This window comes from Merops nubicus, unplaced genomic scaffold (genome assembly GCF_000691845.1).
Source record: "Merops nubicus isolate BGI_N331 unplaced genomic scaffold, ASM69184v1 scaffold21312, whole genome shotgun sequence".
Taxonomy (NCBI): Eukaryota; Metazoa; Chordata; class Aves; order Coraciiformes; family Meropidae; genus Merops; species Merops nubicus.
The window spans coordinates 1,032-23,889 of record NW_008594551.1 but is presented as its reverse complement, the minus strand read 5'-3'; the positions used below and the strand labels follow the sequence as shown (position 1 = coordinate 23,889).

Here is a 22,858-nt window from a genome sequence, read left to right as displayed (position 1 = left end):
TCAAGAGAAAGATGCATACCTGCCCTATCATGAAGGCACAAAGATCAGTCTTGCACTAATACAAATTTATTTTTTTTCTCTTGGCTCCTAGGCCTTGTGGAAAGCACAGATTTGAGGAAAGTAGAAGGGAGTGAAGGTTGCTGCCTTTTGTTCAGAGCAGTGAGTGCTGCACAAATGCTTCTGGTGGAAGAGTATAGGATCAGGAAAATCTAATCTACGCTATTGCATTTCTGATCTTGCCAGGAGAGTATAATAACGTAAGGTGTCCTTGAACCAGGTCGTTGTTGCTGCGTCTTGTGGCTTCTTTCCAGATTCAGCTTTGGAAGATTTCTGTCTAAGAGAGGCTGAACTGCAAGGACTGATCCTTCTCCTCGACTTGGCCTTACAGGTATTGGATTTCTAGCTGCTGCATTTCTATGATTTTCTCATTTTCCTTCTCTGCATTCAACCTTAGGAGAGCTGGGCTGGACAGCAGTTCACTGGAAGGAGCTAGAAGATAAAATGAGAGAGGACAAACCAGAGTAACAAAGGTCCATCTCACAGGGTTCTTTGTCATGAGCAAGGAAAGGCATCTTTCAGGGCTGAGGGAGTAGAGCTAAGTGGTAAGATTTGACAGTATTTAGCAGCTTCTACAGCTAACATTGCAATAGGACACATACCACCAAGCAGACAAGCTAGAATAATACGGAGACAGTAATAGAATTGTTCACCAAGGACAAAAAGGGCTCTGGGATGAGTACTGGCAATACAGAAGACATACAAGAAGCACTATTCACCTGTGTCCTGAACTGCTTGTTTTCTCTTGATTAATCTTAGCGCTGACTGGAGATCATGTACCTGGGTGTGGGCCACCTTAAGCTCTTGTCGCAAGTCATTAATTTCCTTAATCAGACACATATTTTCCTGAAAAAGCAATATGTCCTATCAGGAAAAGCACAGATGCTATCTGGCTCAGCAATATATATCTTCATATCACTGAGGAGGGCATGGGACAGTACAGAATCAGTACCACAAGCAGAAGATACAAGGCACTTAGTACAGCACACAACATTTCAGATAAGGCCATGGTAGATGTGACACAAAACATGGCAGTATTTAAACCATGTTAGATCAGTAAGCTAATATTTGTTTTGTTTTCTGACTGCAGCTGCACTCCAAGGTATCTTCTTTGTTAATTCCGAAGGGAAGCTCAGGTCCTTTCATGGATTGATCCAATTAATTCAGAATTAATGTGAAGAATCTCCATTTCTCCCTCCAGTGTTGCTTTTAATTTGCCACTCTGTGTTTGTTCACTTAAATCATCTGCATCTCCTTCCTGTTCTTCAAAATCCTCTTCATTAGTTCTAACAGACATCTGTTCCCAATACCCCTTCCAAATTATTAAGAAATATGTAAAGCATATGGAAACTTGAGATATCTACTGCTAGTATACTGTTATGAGGAAAAGTTAGCCATGTATTCATCTTTTGTTCTTTTTTTAGTCAGTTTTCAACCCACAGAAGTTCAATCCTTTTTTTTTTTTTTTTTAAATAGTCTACCACAAAGCATCTTGCTGATGGAGTTGTGAAAGTAGAGGTGAATGTACTTTCCTGATTGTTTACCCAGAATCAAAGACTTCAGCAAAACCATTATGGGCTAATATTAGTGAAGAATGATAAAACTGTTGCTCATGATTCAGAAAGAGGAGCACCATTAACTAAGTATTTATCTTCTGAATTCAGGATAATTGAAATTGTATATTTGCCTCTTATAAAGACAGTGAAATATCTTATCACATCAACAGCTAGAGCAAATGTTAAACAGCTGCCATCATATTTGAACCAAGAATAGCAACAATTTCAGCTATGTGGTGTTTTTTTAGAAACTTTGGAACAAAGCATGATTACAGCCCCTGGAACTTTGTCATAAACGGCAATATTTTAAAAAGATAAATGGCCAAAAGGCATGCTTTGGGTACTTCACATAATAGCAGTTTCAAGCAATAGGAAACCCACTATAACAACAGAAAAACAAGGTTTAATGACATTTTCCTATGGAAAAGGTGTCTTCAAATATTGATTTTTTTTTAAATGATAATTTTGGTTGATGGACATAATTATGTCGCTACAAGAGATTTATGCAAAGCATATGATTGGGCTCCTAATAGTATACTTACAAAGTATTGGTACCACACAACTGAAAACTGGTTGGTAACAATGTGCAATGCTCATGGCAATTATCTGCATACAGATGCACTCAAGGAGTTCAATTTGGCAGCAGTAACTCGGGGTGCATGTGTGTGGCGAGATTCTCGATACTTCACATGAAGACAACAACTGTGCTTTAGTTTCCCTTCAGATGAAAGTCACTGACTGGAGGAAGATTGTGGGATGTGTAAAGGTCTGAACTTGTTGGACAAGAGCAGTTGTTTTTGCTGTGGTTATGCTGAACTCCAAATGCAGCATGAGCTAAAGAGCTCAGGCAGCCTGCTCTGAAACCACAGTGTTTTAACTCTGACTTGTTTAATTGAAACCTTTAAACACAGATGAAATTTGACTGCTATGCATTTTTAAAGTCCTGGGATTAAACCCCCAGCCCTGAATGAAGGTTGGCATATGGATGATGTCCTCAACCAGGCAAGAAAGGCCTTCCTGACTGGTTTTCACCCAAGGTCTGGCCAGCCTTGGGTGGGAACTGATGAGGAGATCACCACCAGGTGACCCCACCTTCCACATGAACCTGGAGGTGTGGCAAAAAGCCAACTACATATGAATTGACTCTGCTTGCAGTGGGCTTGGGAGGTTTGTTTATAATGTGTGTGTGTACTGTCTGGGGGTTCTGGTTGTCATAAAAGCTTCCTGACTGTATAGCAAGTGGAGTCCCCAGGACAGTAGAGAGAAAGGTGAATCTCTACTACATAGTTGGATTTATGGCCTGGCTAATTCCATCTCCCACAGCTTGGATCCTTGGCTGGCTTGCTGCCTTCTTCACATCCTATGCAGTGAGTGAGTGTATTAACTTATTCCTCCCTCTGGTGGTGCAGCACCTTGGATTGTTTGAGTATGATTTAAGAGCAGAGGGAGGAGTTTGGTTGTTAGCCTGCCTGTTAGTGATAATATCTTTCTATATGGGGCAAGCAGTCAGCAGAATTTATCCCAGAGCTCGATCCTGAAAGAAACACATGAAGGCGATAACTTCCAAGAATTGGTCAAAGTAATTTTCTTTTGATTAGCTTTCAGGGTTAAGTCACAGCATTTCTGTTTAGGTGTACTTTAGTCATGAACATCTTTGTAAATTCACTCCAAGTGGTTGAATGCTGCTATGAAATGAAGATTTTGGTTTTGGTCTATTAGACCATGTAATACATAGTATCTTGTATGAGGCAGTCTGGACTATGTAAAATGTTTTGTTTAGTTTGCTGGGTACTAAAAGGCTGCTGGTTGGCCCTGATGGTATTTTTCTCAAAAGGAATGTTAGCCAGACTTTAATTCAATCTTTTCATTCTGACAGAAAGCTGATACTGCAATGCAATTATCACGCAATGGATTAAAATAAATATTCATGGTAAAACTCACTGTCATAGGATGTTATGGGAAAGTACTAATTCTTTCAGAAAAGGGATTGATCATGGAGGATGAGGCCATCCAGTACAACTGCATATGATGTCTGTATGCAACTTACAGCCTAGGAAGTCCCTGTGCTAACTGTCAGAGACAGGTAGGACATAATATAGAAAAGATCATCCTATACATGCTTCAGTTCAAGCAGAGTTACTTGAATATTAGTCAGTGAGTCTGTTCTTATGTGTCCAAGTGACAAAGAAGCCATTACAAATAGAGAAGGCTGGAGGGAAATCTAATAGTTTAACAACAAGCAACTTGCCAATTGCTAAGAATAATTTTAATTATCTTGACAGTTCTAATCACCTGTTGCAGAAGTTACTAGTAGAATGTACTTATGAATAGACACTCAGAGGACTGTGCAGCTCTGACAAAGTAAACACAATTGAGAAATTACAGGAATCTAGAGCTAGAAGGCCATCAGGATGTCATTTACTTTTTCAAACTGAGCCCTGTTGAAGTTTGTCTAAACTAGTCTCAAAAGCCCCCTGTGAAGGACTGGAAGACTATGATAATTCCTCCTGGTTGTAAAGTCTCATTAATCTACTAGAATTCAGAGAACTGCTTTTTCTTTGAAGAAACCAGGCTAGTTAGAACCTCTGATATCTTCATCTTCCTGATGTTTTATTAATTTGGTTTGAATCATCATTTCATGTTAGGCTTACTGATTCAAGACATCAAGTATTATCATTATGAGGACCATCTGTCACCCTATTGCAGTAGGTTATTTTCTGAAGCCTTTTGTGCCAAAGGAAACATCTAACTCACAGAAGGAATAAAAAAATCAAAAGAGGGCCAAGAAAGAAGATCACTGCTGCCTAAGCCTGAGGAAGCACTATGAGTAAATAGCAAACAACATGACTTAGAAGGGGACTGACAGCTAATGATCCTGAGGAAGCATAATAAAGTAACAATGAAAAAAGGGCTAAGGAGAGGAAAAGGAAATGCTGACTGAGCAAAAGGAGATCATGGCAAGAGACTGTAGAAGAGCTGTCTTCCTAGGATGTTTTGGTGAGGGGCTTTAGAGCCTCTCGCTCCAGTTGAAAACAAATTGTATCTTTGGCTCTTGCAGTCTCAAGTTTGTCTTGCCTTGTAAGGAACAAGGATTCTGAGCAGAAGATCTTGGTAGGAATAGACATTCGTCACGTGTTTCTGAACCTCCTTTAAAAACTTGGATGTGAAAAGAGGAAAGTTTTTCTGAATTCAGAACACTAGGCATGTGACTATGTGGCCAAAGAAGTAGGTTTTTTTTCTTCCTCCAAAGTAACTTCCTAAACACTACCACTCAGTGAGTACAGCTTGGCACTCAGACAGGCGCAAGTTGACTGTGATGGCAACTATAAATACTATTTGAAATAAACAAATACTTTAATTGCTTAAATATCCAGGCAGCAGAAATTCCAGATCTACTTTACATTAGGGAGTGTGAGATAAACAGGCGTATCCATAAAACAGCAGCCATTTCTGACTTCAAAGATCTTGCTCTTTTTGTCCAGAAAATTATAGCACTTTAGTAGCTCAAAGAATATTATTCTTGACCGGAAGCACTTTAAAAACTTTGGGATTTCTAGCAAGGAAGCAAACCAAAACTATTCCAAAATCCTAAGAAACTGTAGTGGTAAGGCTCCTAAAGTCTCTTTACTGCAGCTGCTTCCTTCTTCCCTCTCCATACCACAAGGAAAAGGCTTATTACCTGCAGGATGCGCATGTAAGCAGCTTGGTGGATTTCCTGATCCTTCACCACCTTCTTTTTTAAAGCTTCCAAATTCCTCTCAAGGTACTCTCGCTGTCTCATGTACTCCTGCTGCAAATCTATGTCTCCTGCCTCAGCCTCCACCTGAGGGGGCACAGCATGTTGCCTCAGTAATTACACTACCAGAGAAATTAAACTGCAAGAAGGCAAAGGCCTTGACTCACCACTCACCAAGTCTGACTGCTGCACATACTTGGTGTAGAGCTCACGGATCTCATTCTTCATTTTTTTTGAATCCTGAATGAAGCCCACACAATTATGAAGATCTGTTTTAAATCGTTTGATGAGAGTTTCCATATTTTGCTTCTGCAAGAATGATATAAGCACATTCTCATTTGGCTCATCAGAGCACTCTATCATATGCCATTTTCTAGAAAGTATAGTAGAACTGGTGAAAGCTCTTGTATACTTTGCTTCCACTTAATTAAAAAAAATATTTCCTTAAAAAACCTGCTGGGGGATGTGAGCTCTATCTGTCAAATAGCAGTGATAAGTTTTAGCAGTAATAATAACAATAATCCAAGATGCTTGCATGAGGTAAATTAAGTTCCAGCATGCAGAGATCTCATCTGAAAACCAGTGGCTTATTATCATGAATGCTATCCCCCACTGTCCTTTCCCAAACAACCTACTTTCTTATTTAGAAGCAACACACAAACAGTTAATGAGAGAAGACAAGGGACAAAACACATGAGACACGTGCATAATTTGGCTCCTTAACCTTCACTTGTAGTGCCTTCTTGTCCCTAATGTCTGACGTGCTTGTTGTCAAACACAAGGGTCCTTGTCTCCTCCATTAATAAACCCACCCTTCATTTCATCCTAAGAATGCCTATGTGCTGTTCCTGTTTAGGCCAAGTGTCCCCAAACTTCAAGCTTGGGCAGGAAAAGGTAGACAGTTAAGCATTTGCCCCACTGCTGTGTAAAACTCAGGAGAATGTGTCTTGATTGAACAAACTGACACATAAATAACTGGATTTTTTAAAGTATCAACTCTCTAACCCTGGTTGTAGGCTTGGAAGTTTTCTGTTGTTGTTTCCACTGATTAGAGACTCCTGGTCCTTGGACACCGTATCCCTGAAGTACTTGTTTGTTCAGATTAATGCTTGTGCAGTGGTGTGTCTCCAAAAACTTCATTATGTAGGGCCTGCACAGTGATTGTACCCCATACCTTCTGCTTCTCTCTGCGCATCTCAGTATCAGTTGCTTTTAGTTTCTGTTGCAGTTGGGTGATGCTCAACTTCATCTGTGTGCTCTCCTTGTGGAATTGTTCCAGCTCACCCTCCATCTGAAAGGAAGCAGGAGACGGAAATCGGGACAAAAAAGAGACATGAAAAAATAATGCATGGCAGGGAAACCAGAGACGAAACACAGACTTCAGGGAGTAGAGCCCCCTCCAGGTTGAATTTGAAGAGGAAAAAAGTCGCTTTTGGAACAACACTGCCCTCTGTCAGAATATACAGAAAACACAAAAATGGATGTTCAACTCTCTGAGTTACGGATATTTAAGTGATGTGATGCTCCTTCGTTTCCTTGAGTTGAACTGGAGCTTTACTATTCCATCTGAATGAAAATGGGAGAGAGGAAATGAACAGTCAGTACTGGAGAGAGAAGCACAACAATAAGAAGAAACTGAGACTGAAAAGAAATAAATGCATTGAAAAGCTGTGAATACCTATGTAGAACAAAGGGGATAAAAACCAATAAAGGTATCGCAGTGACGGTGACCAGAAGAGAGAACAGGGATTTCATCATACTAGTCTGACGTACATCCAAATTCTTCATTAGGCTTTTATTTAAAGAGCTTTTGTTCTGAATAAACAGACATGAAAACTGAAAGGTCACTGATTAGCTATGTCACCATAGTCCTAACTTGGCTGAGCTAAAGGCACATCTGTGGAGAGATCACAGTAAGTTTCTATCATAAATAAGTTGCCTCAATGAATTTGCTGCAAGCTAAGTACAAATACAGGGAAAATTTCCACAGATCAGCTAATGAACAGTAATTTGTCCACAGACCTAACCTCTAAACAGAGCTATGTTTGCTTAAATCTGCAGCTTTTCTGAGAGAAGTTTACACTCTCTTCCTCTAGATCAGTAAAGGCAGTGTCTTGCAAACTCTACAGGGTACGTGGAGGGCAACCATATAAGGACAGATCTATTTTTAAGCAAAACTGATATTATCAGTGTCTAGAATTAAATACTGAAACAGGAGCTTAGATAACTGTATTGTTCACTGGTAGCATGTGGTAGAAAATTAAATTGCAGCTATTGTGTGCAAATATTTTTATTAGCTGTAAAGATATTGAATCAGTGCTGTGTATATTTGAAAGAAGTCAAGGAACAAACAGGGTGGAGACTTCCACAGGTCTTGCCAGGTCATCTTTGTATTCAAAGGGATTAGTAGCAGAGGCCAAATGAGAGTGTTACTCACCTTATAGATCTGCTCCTTCATTTTTTTAATATCATTTTCACGTGACTCTATTTCTGTCTTAAACTCCTGTGTTTTGTAATCCAGTATAAACTTGAACTTTCCTAGTTCTTGATTTTTCTTTTTTAGGTCATATATATGCTTTTCCTGGGAGAAATAGATACAGAGATCTGAATCACACACAGCACTCTCAAACTGATCCCTAGGATGAGTTATAAATATGGTAGGGGCAAAACCACCAGTCACAGATGTGGTGGAAGACTGAACTTCAGTTGTATGTCTACACCGACTGGGTGTGAAGAGAGGGGGCAAATAATGCAGAGAGTCATCTACACATCTCAGAACAGGGAATGAGAAACAAAGCATCCTCAACCTGAGCTCCCCAAGAAAAGCTTAGAATATCAAGTAAAAACTAAAATCCTAAACTGAAGATCACGAATTCTTTAAGTTAAAACTGAATTTCCAGTCATGTGGTATCATAACACAATACAATTAAAATAAATACCTGTATTAAATTACAGGAGGATTACTTTGATTTCAGCCAACAGTCTGGTTTCTCACCTTGTCTTGGATAGTGTCAGCTCTCTCTTGAATCTCTGTCTTCAGTGCCAAGATGTCCTTCTCCAGTGACCTAATGATGCCTTGCAGCTTCTGCTGTTCCTCTCTCATTTCCTCAGCGTCTCTGTTTCGCTCCTGGAGCTCTTTCTGTAGGCTGTTCAGCTAGAAAGGCAAACAAGTAAGAACTTAACAGTCTCCAAAAAATGTGCATAATTTAGCCATCCTATTCTGATAGCACGGGGTAAAGAACATCAAACTAACATATGATAAAGGAGCATCATATCACTTAAATACCTGTAACTCAAAAGGGAGTTGAATATTCATTTTTGCGTTTTCTAGCAACACTCACTGCACGACAAAGAATCAAGGAATTTGCACCCAGAAGGAAGAAGAGTATGGATATTATACCCAAGGATCAGCTTCAAATAACACTCAAGCCATGAAAAAATATTTTAAAGTGATCACTTGTTATACTTCTCTACAGATGCCAAAAGTAGACTGCGCGGGTGCCTAGTTCATAGCTCTTGGATACCCTCAAAATCACTGTTTCAGTACTAAGGTCTATGAAGCCAAGAAAGTTGCAGCCAAAGAATGGTGCTGGTCAAACTGTGAGGACTTACGAAGAAATTCTTGGTGTTTAAAAGACAGTGGTACTGAAGACAGTGTCATGATAATAGAGGGTATGAAGGAAGGGAACTTCTCTGTCTCCAGATAGATACTGAAGAAACTGAAAACATGTACTTATAACATGCTTAGGCAAATGTAAGAGCCAGCCAGTAAGAGAACTAAAAAGGCTTTATGCCTCCTTTAAAAATCCTAGTAAAATCAATTAAAAATGATGATGCATACAAAACACAGAGTGTTTACTGCATTGAATGAAGCAGTAGAATTATTTTTCTAACAAAGCAATGCATGAGAAAAATTTTCCACCCCAGGATGAACAATATGATTATTTATAAAACTATGTAAGATAAAAGAGTGTACTAATAGAAACACATCTCCTCTATCCTCTGTCTCTAATCATGGCAGCACACAGCTTCTTCTGCCCTAATATTCTAAAACATTCAAACTGATGTAAGGAGGGGCTACTGTTCTCATATGAACATCATGTTTACAGATTATATTGACATGCCATTAACCACACTCAATCCTCAGCTATAGGTCTCCATGTGCAGGCCTGATCCTGCCACAAAATAAGAGATACCCTTTTATTCACGACTCCTATTTCTCCTTTCAGTTGCTGGTTTGATTCCTTTTCTTCAAAGAGCTGTCTCTCATATTTGATCTTGATTTCCAGGATTTCTTGGTCTTCATCTTCTTCGATTTGTTTCTTAATTTCTTCATGTGCTTGAAGCTGTTGCCTCATCTCCTCCTGTGCCTGTAGTTGAGGAAAGCAAACAACAGAGAAGACAGTAAGAGACCAACAAAGAAGAGGAGAATTCTTTATTTGTAACTATGTTTCTCCTGGAAGGATCTATATTTAGTGAATTCTTCAGTGGTAGCAATGTCGTTTAAGGTAACAAGTTTTTAGCAAATTAAAATAACTTTAAAAGCTCTTAAGGCAAACATAAAAAAAAAAACCTTAAAATTATTCTTAAGGCTTAGATGCTTCAAGTTAGGAACCTGGCCTAAAAAACAAACATCAGCAAACTTGTTCTGCCTGCAGAAAATACAAACATGAGTAACACTTGAGAAGATATTTTAAAATTCCTCTGTCTTATTCATTAGGATTAATAACCTCCCAGGTTTGCAACAGTCTCTGTATGCCTCTCTTCTTAAATTCATTTCTCACATTCTTTCCAAATTGGCATTGCAACATAGGCCTGCAAACAGTAATGTTGATAGAATTTATTAACCTTAGATATCTAAATATCAGGTATGTGGTTGCCCTTTGAGAAGCCAAGTCTTTGACCTCAACGTGCAGGAGTTTTTGAAGTACTCAAGGTATTTCTCTTTGTTACCCAAATTATGCAGGCAGTGTCCTCAGGGACTCAGGAATGAAATTCACCATTTTAAAAATGTTATCTCTTCATTAGAACAAGGTGATTGGAGATTTCCTTCTTCAATTACAGCAAATGTATCATCTAACCCACATTAATAGACAGGAATTCTTGGATCTAGAAGAAAGACAGGTGAAGCTGAGAATGCCCAGGGATATTAATCTTAGCAGGTTACTTGTGGTATAACGCCCAGAAAAGTTGGTAACTCAGCTGGGTTTTCCTCATTACTATTCCACCTGTCAACATATTTCCCCAAGGTTACAGGCAGATTAGGGTTTGCATGGAAAGCGCCAACCTCTCCTGTCCTATGGAGCATTTTATCACAGTTAGAGATAAACTTAGTCAATAATTCACATTGCAAATCAAGTTTCCTACCTCTTCCAGCAGAACAGATTTCTCATTAAGTTTTTTCTCGTAATTTTCTGTTAGCTCCTTCACAGCCCTGCTTTTGCTTTCCTCCAAATTGTGCAATTGTCTCTCGTATTGCTCCTGCATTTTCTGGGATTTCACTTCCAGCTCCTGGTATTTCTCATTTTCCATTAAGAGTTTCTGAATACTGTCAGATTCTGAAAACAGGAAACATACAGAAAGGATAAAAATAATAGAAAAGAGGGGTATCCTGTCTTTCTACAGTCATCAATGTCTTATTTTCTACTGTCTTGTTGGCAGCTGGTTTCAACAACTTACATTAGAAGCACTTCATCACTTTCTTAATCAAATATATAGGGGTTTCAGACTCTGTGGCCATATAAAATTTTACGTCAGAAAAACATCTCTTGAGTTTCCTGCTCTTCCTTTTACTTACCACTTCACTAATAATGCCTGTTCCACAGCTGTCATTCACCTTTCTCAGTTGTGTCTCTGAATAGTCTGCTATATCCCTGCTTGCTGCATCAGGACAGAATGTTCTGTTCCAAGTCTAAAGCAAACACCAACATCTCCTACTCTTCCATTACAACAAATTAATAACAGCTAATTTAGATATTCTCATGAGATGACAATATTTAAGCACAGTCATTACAGACTATGAGTAGACAATGGACTTAGTTATAATGAGTGGACTTGCTTTTTTTCTACTAATTTGCAGTATTTCTGTTTTATCTTGACTACAAATATGGGATCTAGGTATTTCCATGTTGTGTATATTGTACATTAGCCTCTTTGCTGAATTGTGCAACTTCACTATTCTTGCACATTAAGCTATAAGATAAATGAAGAAATTATTAATCTCCAAACACAAATATATAAGAAGCCCATGTGCACGTTTTCATCATGGTCTTGTGTGTGGTGCAGTTTAGACAAACGTTTGGTCTGCAGTACCTGTGTGACATACATGCATTTTTCCCGGTATTTGTATTCTAGTATCCCCTCCCTGTCACATTACTTCCTGTGACTCTAATTCATGCCCTCCAGATTCTCATAACAAACACTTGTTATAGTCTAACCTAGCTGTTGCACATCCCTGGCCTGTTTATTCATCAGTTCAGACAGTTGAAACTGGTGTTGTAGCTCCTGGTTTTCTTTTTCCGCCTGTAAAATCTGGGAGGGAAAAAAAAAAATAATTGAAACTAGGCCAAGCCATGTCCAGATTGTTTGTTTTCTTGCCCATGGTGAGGCATACATACACAACAGAATTTATTTGAAGTCTCTCAAGAAAATTTAGATGTCATGTGTTACTAAACCGAGTTTTCCCAGAGTTTAGTTTGTTAGAAGTGGCAAAACTATGGAAAGCTAAAGTAGCAGATGGAGTTCATATAATACAGGATACTGTGTAATTCTAGTCTAACGAGAAACATTTGTGAGCTACAAAAGCCTCCACTTCTTTGTGCATGCCTCCTGGAGGAGAATTCTAAGTTCCAAAAATTGTTGTTCAGATATTGAAGTTCAAGCTGCTTCCTGTCTCACTTAGAGCAACCCTGAGGTCTTAAAACACTGACATTTGCATAGCATGACATAAACCTAAGCAAAAGTGAGTTTTGAATGCCATTTGCTTGGATTGTCCAACTGCCACTACAAATGATTTAATCTTCCAAAAAAGCACAAAAAACTGGAACAACAAAATGGGTGTTGGTTTTGTTTTGTTTTGTTTTTACTTTGTTCTCATAACAATTGTATGGGGCTTGCATAAGCAGAACTATTTCATTTCCTGCTGGACACAACCAGAAAGGTGTCGTTACCGACACCCGATTCCCGGGATCTCTGCCACCCAACCTCTACCGTTGGGTACCATCACAGACACAGGCTTCAATGTGAAGGATGCTGCAAATGGCGTTTATCGCGTCGCTGCAATTGCTTATATATGACAAGCCAGGTCCACAAGGCCCCTCGTGGGCAGTCTGAGCTTTCCGTTACATCGCGAGATCTTCCGCATGCCGATCCCTGCCTAGGGCGGGCTCTGCTCACCACAACAGAAAGGTTAGCCCCAGGCCTGTCCAAATCTGTAGTTCAGTTTAATCTTAATACATACTGATACTTGGACAGAAAGTAGAACTCGCCTGCCTAAAAAACTTTTATTCACCTTCCAAGCCATTTGCATGCAAGCCTATAAGCAACAAGCCTAAAGAAATTCCAGTGTAGCTGAGATGATTATAACTCAACAGCCAAGAGCTACCTATGAGAAGACCAGAAGAACTGCAGCAGAGAATCAGCACAGATAAAACACAGGTAGAGAAATCTATAAGAAGTGAAATGGCTTTCTTGTAAAAGGTCAATCTATACATAAATGAAGAAGAACAGAAAGGCTAAAACTCAAGTTACTTAAATGCAAAAACCACAACGAGAGAAGCCAAAGATCCTGAGAAACTACATAAAGAAAATATTAAAATGAATTGTTAAACTTCTTAAAAAAAATAAAAATCAGACACCTGCCAGAACATTTGTATGTCCAAAAGACAGGAAAGTTATAAAAGAAGCACTGAAAAGTGACAATAGGATGAAATAATAAAACTAGTAAGGAACCTGGCAAGCTTTTATACTGCAATCCTCCTTTATTTGGAGTCAAACTGAAATATTGCTTGAAAGGACAACTCAGCAAATAAGCAGTAACAAATCACCAGGACAGGATAGTATTAATCCGAAAGCTCAAAAACAACATGACATTGACAGAATTGAATCTTGTGATATCTCTCACTTCAAGCCATGTTACTACCAGAGAAATTGCTATTGGATCACTTGCCTTCTAACTCTAAAAAGGATCCCGAAATATAGCAAATTACAGGTCAGAAATCTGGTGTGCGCACCAGGCAGATGGAAAGACTGGAATGAACAGAGAGATAAATAAGACACCCAGAAGAATTATTGTGGCTTTTGTCTTTCAGGGAAGTTCCACTTCATGGTCACAGAGAAATCAATAAACACATGAACAGAAGAAATACAGGGTATATATTTTCCTTCTATTTTCAAAAAGCATGCAAGACATCTCAGCAGATGTGCTTAAAAAAGTGTCTAAAAGCTTAAGTGGCCAGGGCACAAAGAAGGCAGCATTAAGAAGAGTAACTTTTGGATCCTGCAGCAGCTGCAACCCTATATGTAATGGAGCTTTTAAGGCATGGTCCCATTTGTACTCAAGGGTGATAGTGCTTCCTGATCCTCAGTCTCAGGCAGCATTTATTGCTGGAATTGTTTTTATGTGAAGATACTTACAGGCTACCTAGGAGAACTCTTGAATCCCCTTGCACTTACAAGATATTTGACTCAAAGGAAGCTTCATGCCTTACACATATCAAGAACATCTTTATTGTAATGGAATGCTTCGTTTTTCAGGTGCTTTGTGGCATTCATACATATATAATGCAAGCTTGAATTCAACTCTTCAGTGAAAGGTTTCTTGGTATATGGTTCTGCAATATGAATCATACCTGGTGTATAGTTTTAAGAGAGCCTATTTCCTGAGTGAAATTCTCTTCCAGTTCCTTTATTTTTTCATCACAGAGCATGTCCTTGAGACGTAGCTGGTAATAATTTTCTATCTGTAGCTCTTTCACACGAATCTGCAGCTCTAGCATTGCTTGATTCTGTTAGGATACAGATGAGAAGATACTTTTAACAGAGAGACTATTTGCCATTAGCAACAGCTTGTTAAGGCTATTTTATTTACATGCACATATTTATGAAAGGCAGACTTTGCAGAGAATTTTCAGACAGATAGAGCAAGAAGTTCCACACGTAAGGTTCCTTTGCTATCTTACAAGATGATCTATAGCAATGCAGCTTCTGACTTCTCTGCTCCATTAAAACTTCTTTCAAGAGACTAGGGAAAGCATTAGAGAAAAGTCTAAACTTTTCTCCAGGCTCGCAGTTCGTACAATGCAGTTTGCATATAAACAAGCAGCTGCAGCTACTTATTGCAGCCCCTTTTTATGATGAAAGCCACGCAAGCCCGCTTAGACAGAAGGCCATAGAGGAAAAGCTAATCACAAACATCATGCAAACATAATTCATAAGCTGTGCACAAGGAATCCTATGGTTCATGTCCACAAGATGCTCCCCCTACCTTCTCTTCTATATCTGATTTCATGACCAGCACTTCCTCAGCATACTTAACTTCCTTCTTCCTTTTCAGTAGCCCACCTCCTTTATCAAACACCTTCCAGATAAATATAGAGCTATCTTCTGAGGCAGTCAGCAGAAATTGGTCATCGTTTGTTACAGACATCTTGGAAGGAAGAGACAACAAAATCATAGTAGACATGGAAGAATGGAGAGACAGTTTGATTTTATACCAAATTTTGCTCCCCACCCACATTTGCCCTGTCATTTTTACCACAGGAAGTCACCGGTGGAAATAGAAATGTATCCCCACTACCAACATTTTGATTATGTCCTCTATCTTGCTCCACCCTAGTCCAGATAACAGGGGAAGTGCAAGAAAAGAAGAACATGTGAAGACACTGGATCTGCGTCTGCTGTAGGAACATTTTTTAAAACCTGGAACAGAAAAGACCTTCCAGTTATAGCACAGACAGGCAATTTAAATGACAATTCCAAAAGGCTTCAGCTTTTTTCTTTGAGAAGTTGTTTGAGCATCAGACGGCTAAACACCAAGAACTATCTAGTTAATAGCTACCTCCTCCAGACCTCCTGTGACTGTGTGGCCTGGCATAGAGTACCTGGGAGGTGACACAGCTTATGAGTGAGGTGAAAGTGAAGTTCCAATAACTGAAGCTCATTGCTCTGTTTTAACAAGACAGAACATGTGGCTTCCTGCACTGAAGTGTCTCCTTTCATTCTCAGAAGAGCAGTTTTAATAAGCCTGCATAAATTTATCTTCCTCTTTCCAGAAAGGGACATGTTATGTATCCTGGTGCAAGCCACTTCTTTGCTAACAACAGCTCATCCAGTGGTATCTATTTCTAGAGGCAGGATTTCTATGAACGCTGTAATTCTCCACATGCAGGAGAATTCTGTGAGCATCCTCCACGTGTAGGCATTAGTTTTAACATATTATGAAACAGGAAGGAGAATCAGTGCTGAAGGAGATGTGTGCAGCTGATATCACATGGAAAAGAAAGTACTCTGTTACCTTTGTAACAGCACCTGCATGGGCCTGATAATCGTTGAAATCCCTCGTCAAAGGTAATGGGTACTTCATAGCTCGAATTGTCCCCAGAGATGTACCAACAAAAACCATATGCCCGGAATGAGAAACTGCTACTGCAGTATAAACAACACCCAAAGCAGGCACTTCATTCTGGATCTGAAAAAAAAACCCAAACTAACTCAAACCACACAAAACCCCCACGTTACATTAAGTTCCTCAATACTATTTGATGACTTATTGTATGAGCAATTGTCATCCCTCTGCCTGCAGCAAATAATGCAGCTAAAAGAATCTACACAGGAGTAAAGCTACAAACAGTAATTAGTATTAAGCTTTACAGATATGGACTCATACAATTTCAAGCCAAGTTCCAAGTGTTGATCATTTCTGAAAGATATAATGGTTATCACATACAATTCACTACTTTTCTGGATGAAAGAAAATGCATGTAGCTTACAGTGACATGCAATACATTTGTATTTCAGCAAAACAGTTGATAAAATATTGCCAAGTTAGTTTGTTTGCTGGATTAGAAGATTTCTCAGTAAATCCAAGTAAAATTATAAAAATACAGAACTATAACAAAATTTCATATTTCATGGTAAAGGAACACAAGAAAAAGTCTCAGTAAATATCACAGCTATCAAAACCAGACTGATTCCTAACTACTAAATGGATGATAAGGAAATCAAATCACTAGTACCCACCCCAGAAAACTTAGCAAAACTCCAGAGGGCTTGTTAGCTCACCAAAGACTCTGAAATTTCTTTGAGAGTTTGGTCAGATCCAACAGCAAAGATGATTTTGGCATCAGAAGACAGGGCAATGCTGCTGTAGATGCAAGACTTGAGCACACACTCTGACTCCCTTTTACCTGTCAACAAGTTCCACTCATACACAGCACCATGTGTGTCACAGGAGACAAGTTTAGCATCATCTGTGCTCCATTTAACTGCATGTACCTGTCAAAAGCAAAACACACCAAGGAGCCCGAGGTGTAGGATATAGGCGTGCAGCATAGACTCATTTTACTGCTAAAACCATGACAATTTTAGAATCATACTTCTAAGTCTTACTTAAAAACTCCTAGATGTTTCTCAACTAATTCTATTTTAGCATTTAAAAAAAAAAATCAGTAAGAACTACTTTATGAACACACTGTCAGGAAAAAGCTCATTTCAGTAGTGAGTAGTAAATTTTATTTTTGTAATTTATTACTGCAATATTTTTCCTGGTTCAGCTACCTGCTGATCATTAACCTTCAATTTAAGGTCAGACTCTTTAGATGAATCTATTGCACGTGTATCTTGACTCCTGACCAAAGAAAATGTATTTCTATTTTAAATTTTTGGGCCCATTTCTGATCCAAAATTGTACTTTACCTTTTCAAAATGCATCTTACCAACTAGTTCATACTTTAATGAGTTGTATCATATAGGATTTGTTTACTAACCTTCCCACTATGTCCTTTCAGGTTGTTAATATTCTCAAAGGTGATGCTGGAATAAATTTGAATCACATTCCCACTAACTGCAGCAAAGAGATGGCCTCCGTTACTGAATGAGCACTACAAAAAGAACATAAGCACCCATTACTGTAGCTGCAGCAGATAAAAACATTCACGCATTGAATTCCAATTCTCTAAGATCAGAACATTACGCACAAAAAAAAAAAAACCCCTCCATGACATAATCAGCCTCTTACTGCTTTCTTAATTGGCGCTTTGCCCTGTAAAATTCAGTCCTTGAGTATTTGTGAGCAAACTACCCCGGCTGCTGTTTCCTAGGTCCACAGTTAGGCATCAGCCTCCAGGCTTATTTTCCAATATTAGGAGTACTTTTCTCTATGCTTTGATATCCTAAATCCTACAATGGATATTTTCTATCATGTTCTATTTTCTATTTTGTGTCGTGTTCTTCACCACTCTGCTCCCTGTAACTCCCCAATTTTGTTTTTGCATTACTCCTTACCTCTCTACACTGTCTCACAGCAAACTCCTTGAAAACATGCATGTCCTCATGCAGTAGACTTATAAATCGTAGTTTGTCAGAAAACCCAACCAAACAGAAAAGGCCAGTGGGATGAAGTGATACTGTGTGTGCTTCCTCACGATATTCCTTATACAGCTCCAAAGTGCTGAAAGAGAAAGCCATTGTGCAGTATGGAATAGGATAATCTCCCCATGCACACTTGAAAGGACATCTGGCTCAGCAAGGACACCTGCAGCTACAATCTAACTCTGCCTTGTCCTTGAGGAAAAGTGTTGTCATTCATCTGAGTAATGATCACACAGATGTTACAGGAAACAAAGGCAAATATGAACTTTCTGTTTCACAGAGACGGTGTGGAAGGTGCAAGAGCAAATCCTTTTGTACTGTAATATAATGAAGGAGGTAAATGAACTGCTGATGGCAAACCAACACAAACATCTCTTCTGAGATTCTTCTGCCCCCCTCCCTCCAATAGAACCTTAAAAGCTGAAGTCATTTTGCTTAAGAACTATGGCTATGAAACAGGAGATGAGACAACAGTATTTTAAGACAAAGCTGAACAAAGCATTTCTGAAGATTTTTTCTTCCAAAACACATGACAATTCTGACACAAAAACAGCTTAATAGAAAAGGCTTTGGATTCTTTAGGTGCTCTTTTTAAAGGCACTGCATAGTCACACTCCCCAAATCATGTCAGTAAGGCCATTTACATACCACGCCACACAGGATTTTTACCAGATCACACCTACGTTCAGAGGAGATTGCTGCTGTTGCCTGCTAAATACAATATACCAAAAAGCCAGAGGAAATAGACACAAACAAATCTTTACTTCATCTTGTAATTCCAGATGCAGACAGATCTATCCAGGGAACAAGTAGCAAGAATAGGTTTCCACACGCAGGTGTCCAGACCAGTGATTGAAGCAGTATGTAATGGGAAATTCAGATACACGAAGTAAGCTGGCTTCTCCTGAGAAGCAATGAGAACATAAAAATGTCACAAATATTTCGCTGCAGGCAGTAAGTCAGGTAAGAAATCTATCATAGCTCTTTGAACACAGTAATCAAATAGATTTGAGGAAACCACTTCATCCTTTCACTGAACCAGTCTGGGCATAACCATGTTAAAAACATAACAATGTTAGAATGAGTTTTAACTTTAATAATTGAGAAATGTGATGCAGGGAAGATGTAGGCTCCATAGTACTCATAAACTAGTGAGAGCAGAACAGAATTTGAAGGTGTCCAAAGAAAAGCAAGTCAGATAAATAAATAAAACTGGACCTGCAAGAATTCAGTTAAGACCTTCTGGTCAGATAGTTATTTAAAAATAATCAAGTGCTGAGTGATAAGCAATTAACCAGGATATTTAGCTGCTACCTGCTGGAAGCAAAGCACCAATAAAATTTTAGGCTGCAGGCGGAAAAAGGACCCGTAACTACAAAACTCCTTCCTGTAAAAATCTTTCCATATGCCTGGACACAGGTTAGGTATTTAACTCCATGCAAGTCTATTTCATGATAACACATTTATCTTTGTATTATTTATTTGTCTTTGTATTATTTAATTCCTTCAGAGTAGGTTTTCATTATGTTTGTCATTCACAAAGAGGTTTTATTTCTAACTAGGACTTCAACAAGTATTATTTTAGATTCATACAAGATTCACATGCCTGTTCCAGCTTTAGTGCTGCATTGAGTTTCTGCATATTACAAGGGAGCATAAACTACTACAGTTATAATAAAAATCTCTCCGTTAAAGCCTTACTTAAGTGGCTCAACAGTGACCCACCTTTAAATGGTCTTAATGGTGTCTTCTATCATTCTGCTGAATAACATCAAGTATTCAAATGGAGGGATGCTTGAGCAAGGGACTACTGAAATACAGCTCTCAGAAAAGCATGTGGAGCACTTAATATCATGAACTTTAAGGGTGCAGACATATTTAATGAATGTTATGAGAATTCATCACAGAAAGCAACACTGAATAGCATGTGCCACTACACTACACCCCTTAACATCATAACATGATGGCTGTGGAATGTGATAAGATTGCATTTACCTTCATAAGATCGGTGGAGAGCATAGAAAACATGTAAAGCTGATTTTTATTTGTGTTAATGACTAGAGTTTCTTCAGAGGGGCTGAAGCATATACATATAATTTCCTGTCTGTCTGACTTTTTTGGCTCAATGCTGAACAGGTCCTGAGGAAGCTGCACAAGAAATACATCCTGTGGGATATTCCAAATCTCCCTGTTTTAATAGTTGGCATGCACACACACAGACTTTTGTTGTAATACCAGTCTAATAAGCATATACATAGTATCAGTAAGACAATTTGGATATTTAATACTACATAACTACTGCGAGGCAGAGAATAGAGGACAAGATAACCTAATTGCATCTATAGCATTACAGCTGAAATAAGTATCAGAGGACATTTCAGCAGTAATCTTTAGTACCACATTAAACAAAAATGAAAATTGCAGCAGAAAAATGCTGATAAAAAACTCTAGCAAGTCTAAGAATGAAAACTCCCTGAAGACTGTGGTCTAAGGATAACAGTTCTTTGCAGTGTACTATTCAGGTTGACAACAGTCTTATTACAGGGTCTTGTGCACAGGCAAGATACGACCTTTCAGGACCAGAGTATGATGACCAGGTTGTCAGAGTTATATGTTCTTATCCAGAGACTGCAGTAAGTCAATACATATAGCTCATTATAGAACAGTTAGAGTCGTACTAGATGACCTAAGAGTGCAGAATTCTCAAGACAGCTGTAACAAATATCTGAGAGAAAAGCTTTGCCCTGGAAAAACACAAGCAGCCTAGTTCTTCAGAACTGAGGTAGACTACTTCTAACCTCCAAAAGTCTCCACAAATAAAAGTTTCTTAAAGGTTTCCTGGAGCAGCCTCAAAGCACATTTTACGTGTGGGAACACTTTGCTACCTTGCAAAAGGACATCTGCCACTGACTTTCAGTGTGACCTCTGGCGACTTCCTTCCTTTTGACATCACCAGGACAGTTAGCTAATGCTTAGAATGTAATTTAGAGATATACTAAAAATTATTGATGACTAAGTTGGAACCATGCCCACCCCTCTATAACAGGTCTTCACTGCATAATTCTTGAAAAAGCTTTTTTCTCCCTACCCAGATTTCTTTTCTCTTGTTGTAGACTTCCTTCTCGGTCTTCTCAAACAGAAGAACAACTCCTGGGCTAGATGAACATGCAAAGCCTTTGGAATAAGCTGCAACTGCAGATATTCGAGGCACAGAATCATGTTGTGAACTATTCTCTTCAGAGGCCAATTCACAAGAGACATCAGAAGAACTGCAAGCAGGAAATACACAAAGACTTAAGAATATTGTCAGCAGCAATCAAAATAGTATAAGATTCATAAACTCGATAAGAAGTAACTAAGTGAATGGCCTGCAACTAATGTGCATGCACAAGCATAAAACTATTAGTAACAGTATTTTACAGGTTTACCTCTCACATGCTTTTGTTGTTGCGTCGTCTTCTAGCTCCTTGGGTGGTTCTTTATACTCTACACTTGTTTCCCAGCGCAGCTCTCCAGACTCAAACAAGATAAGTTTGCCTGTGTCAGTGCCACATATAACTTCCTCCTCAGAGAGCCAGGCATGGCACAAGTAGTTTTGTGGCTCTCCCTTTTGTAAATTCACCTGCTTCAAAGTTCCTTCACTGTATTTAAGAATTTTAAAAAAGCCATTTCCAGTGATACAAACCTGTGCATTGTCTTGAGGACTAAAGCTCACCTGTGGAACAAAAGAGAGAGAAATTATTTTGTACAACCACGTCCATGAGTGGTCTTCCAATACCAGATACAAACAAGGGAAGATGGTTCATAGAAACATAAAGGAATACAGAAGAGACTAAGAAATAACCCTCATAACTATATATTGCAGTTTTTCCCATTTCAAAACAGTGTATATCAATTTTACACGATGTTACAAATACATTAACTCAATTAAGCTAAGATGCTATCTGAATCACAGTGCAAAACCGAAGAGAAGGTTGTCTCTGCCCTTCAGAATTAAATGACAACAGTAAGACCAAAATACTTCTTTACTGCCAATTAGCAGATTTTTCCAGTAGCCAGCTTCCTGAAGAGTGGTGCAGGAATGATTTCTGTATAAACCTTGCCCATTTTGCATATTAATTCACATAATTAGGTGTTTATTGGTGAAAACAGTGGAACAGCCATCTCCATACCCAACATGAAGGATAGCAGGGGTACCTAGACCTCATTTTTCATGCTTAATGGGACTTTAGACAGCAGTTGCCTTTGCAGTCCCTCTCCTTCCTTTAGGAATTGAGCTCATGAAGTGAGCTCAGTTCACCCAGCCTGTGGATGGATCCGAGCCTGTGGATGTTGCCTACCTGGACTTCAGTAAGGCTTTTGACATTGTCTCCCGCAGCATTCTGCTAGAGAAGCTGGTGGCTCATGGTACACACAGGTGGACTCTTCACTGGGTTAAAAACAGGCTGGATGGCCGAGCCCAGAGAGTTGTGGTGAATGGAGTTAATGGAGTTAAATCAAGTTGGTGGCCAACCACAAGCGGTGCTCCCCAGGGCTCAGTTTTGGGGTCAGTCTTGTTTAATATCCTTTTCAATGATCTGTATGAGGGGATGGAGTGCACCCTGAGTAAGTTTGCAGATGACACCAAATTGAGTGGGAGTGCTGATCTGCTTGAGGGTTGGGAGGCTCTGCAGAGGGATCTGGGCAGGTTGGATCAACGGGCTGAGGTCAGTTTTATGAGGTTTAACAAGGCCAGGTGCTGGGTCCTGCACTTGGGCCACAACAACCCCAGGCAACACTACAGGCCTGGGGAAGAGTGACTGGAAAGCTGCTGGCAGACAGGGACCTGGAGGTGCTGTTAGACAGCTGGCTGAGAACATGAGCCAGCAGTGTGCCTAGGAGGCCAAGAAAGCCAGCAGCTTCCTGGCCTGTATCAAAAATA

At 39.2% G+C, this 22,858-nt stretch overlaps 1 protein-coding gene across 1 annotated transcript; it reads right to left on the bottom strand.

Moving 5' to 3' along the window:
• Positions 1–209: 209 nt before the first annotated feature.
• On the bottom strand, positions 210–21,652 carry CFAP57 (cilia and flagella associated protein 57; the record flags this gene model as incomplete). Its single annotated transcript, XM_008935827.1, is given in 21 exon segments — positions 210–349; positions 352–489; positions 777–903; positions 5,293–5,436; positions 5,524–5,658; positions 6,524–6,640; positions 7,787–7,930; positions 8,345–8,503; positions 9,546–9,719; positions 10,717–10,907; positions 11,787–11,880; positions 14,199–14,354; positions 14,834–14,995; positions 15,863–16,036; positions 16,630–16,842; positions 17,334–17,447; positions 17,851–18,016; positions 18,702–18,841; positions 19,933–20,085; positions 21,026–21,206; positions 21,366–21,652. Coding segments are annotated over 21 exon segments (3,309 nt in total), but the record flags the coding sequence as incomplete, so codon positions are not given.
• Between the last annotated feature and the right edge of the window lie 1,206 nt (positions 21,653–22,858).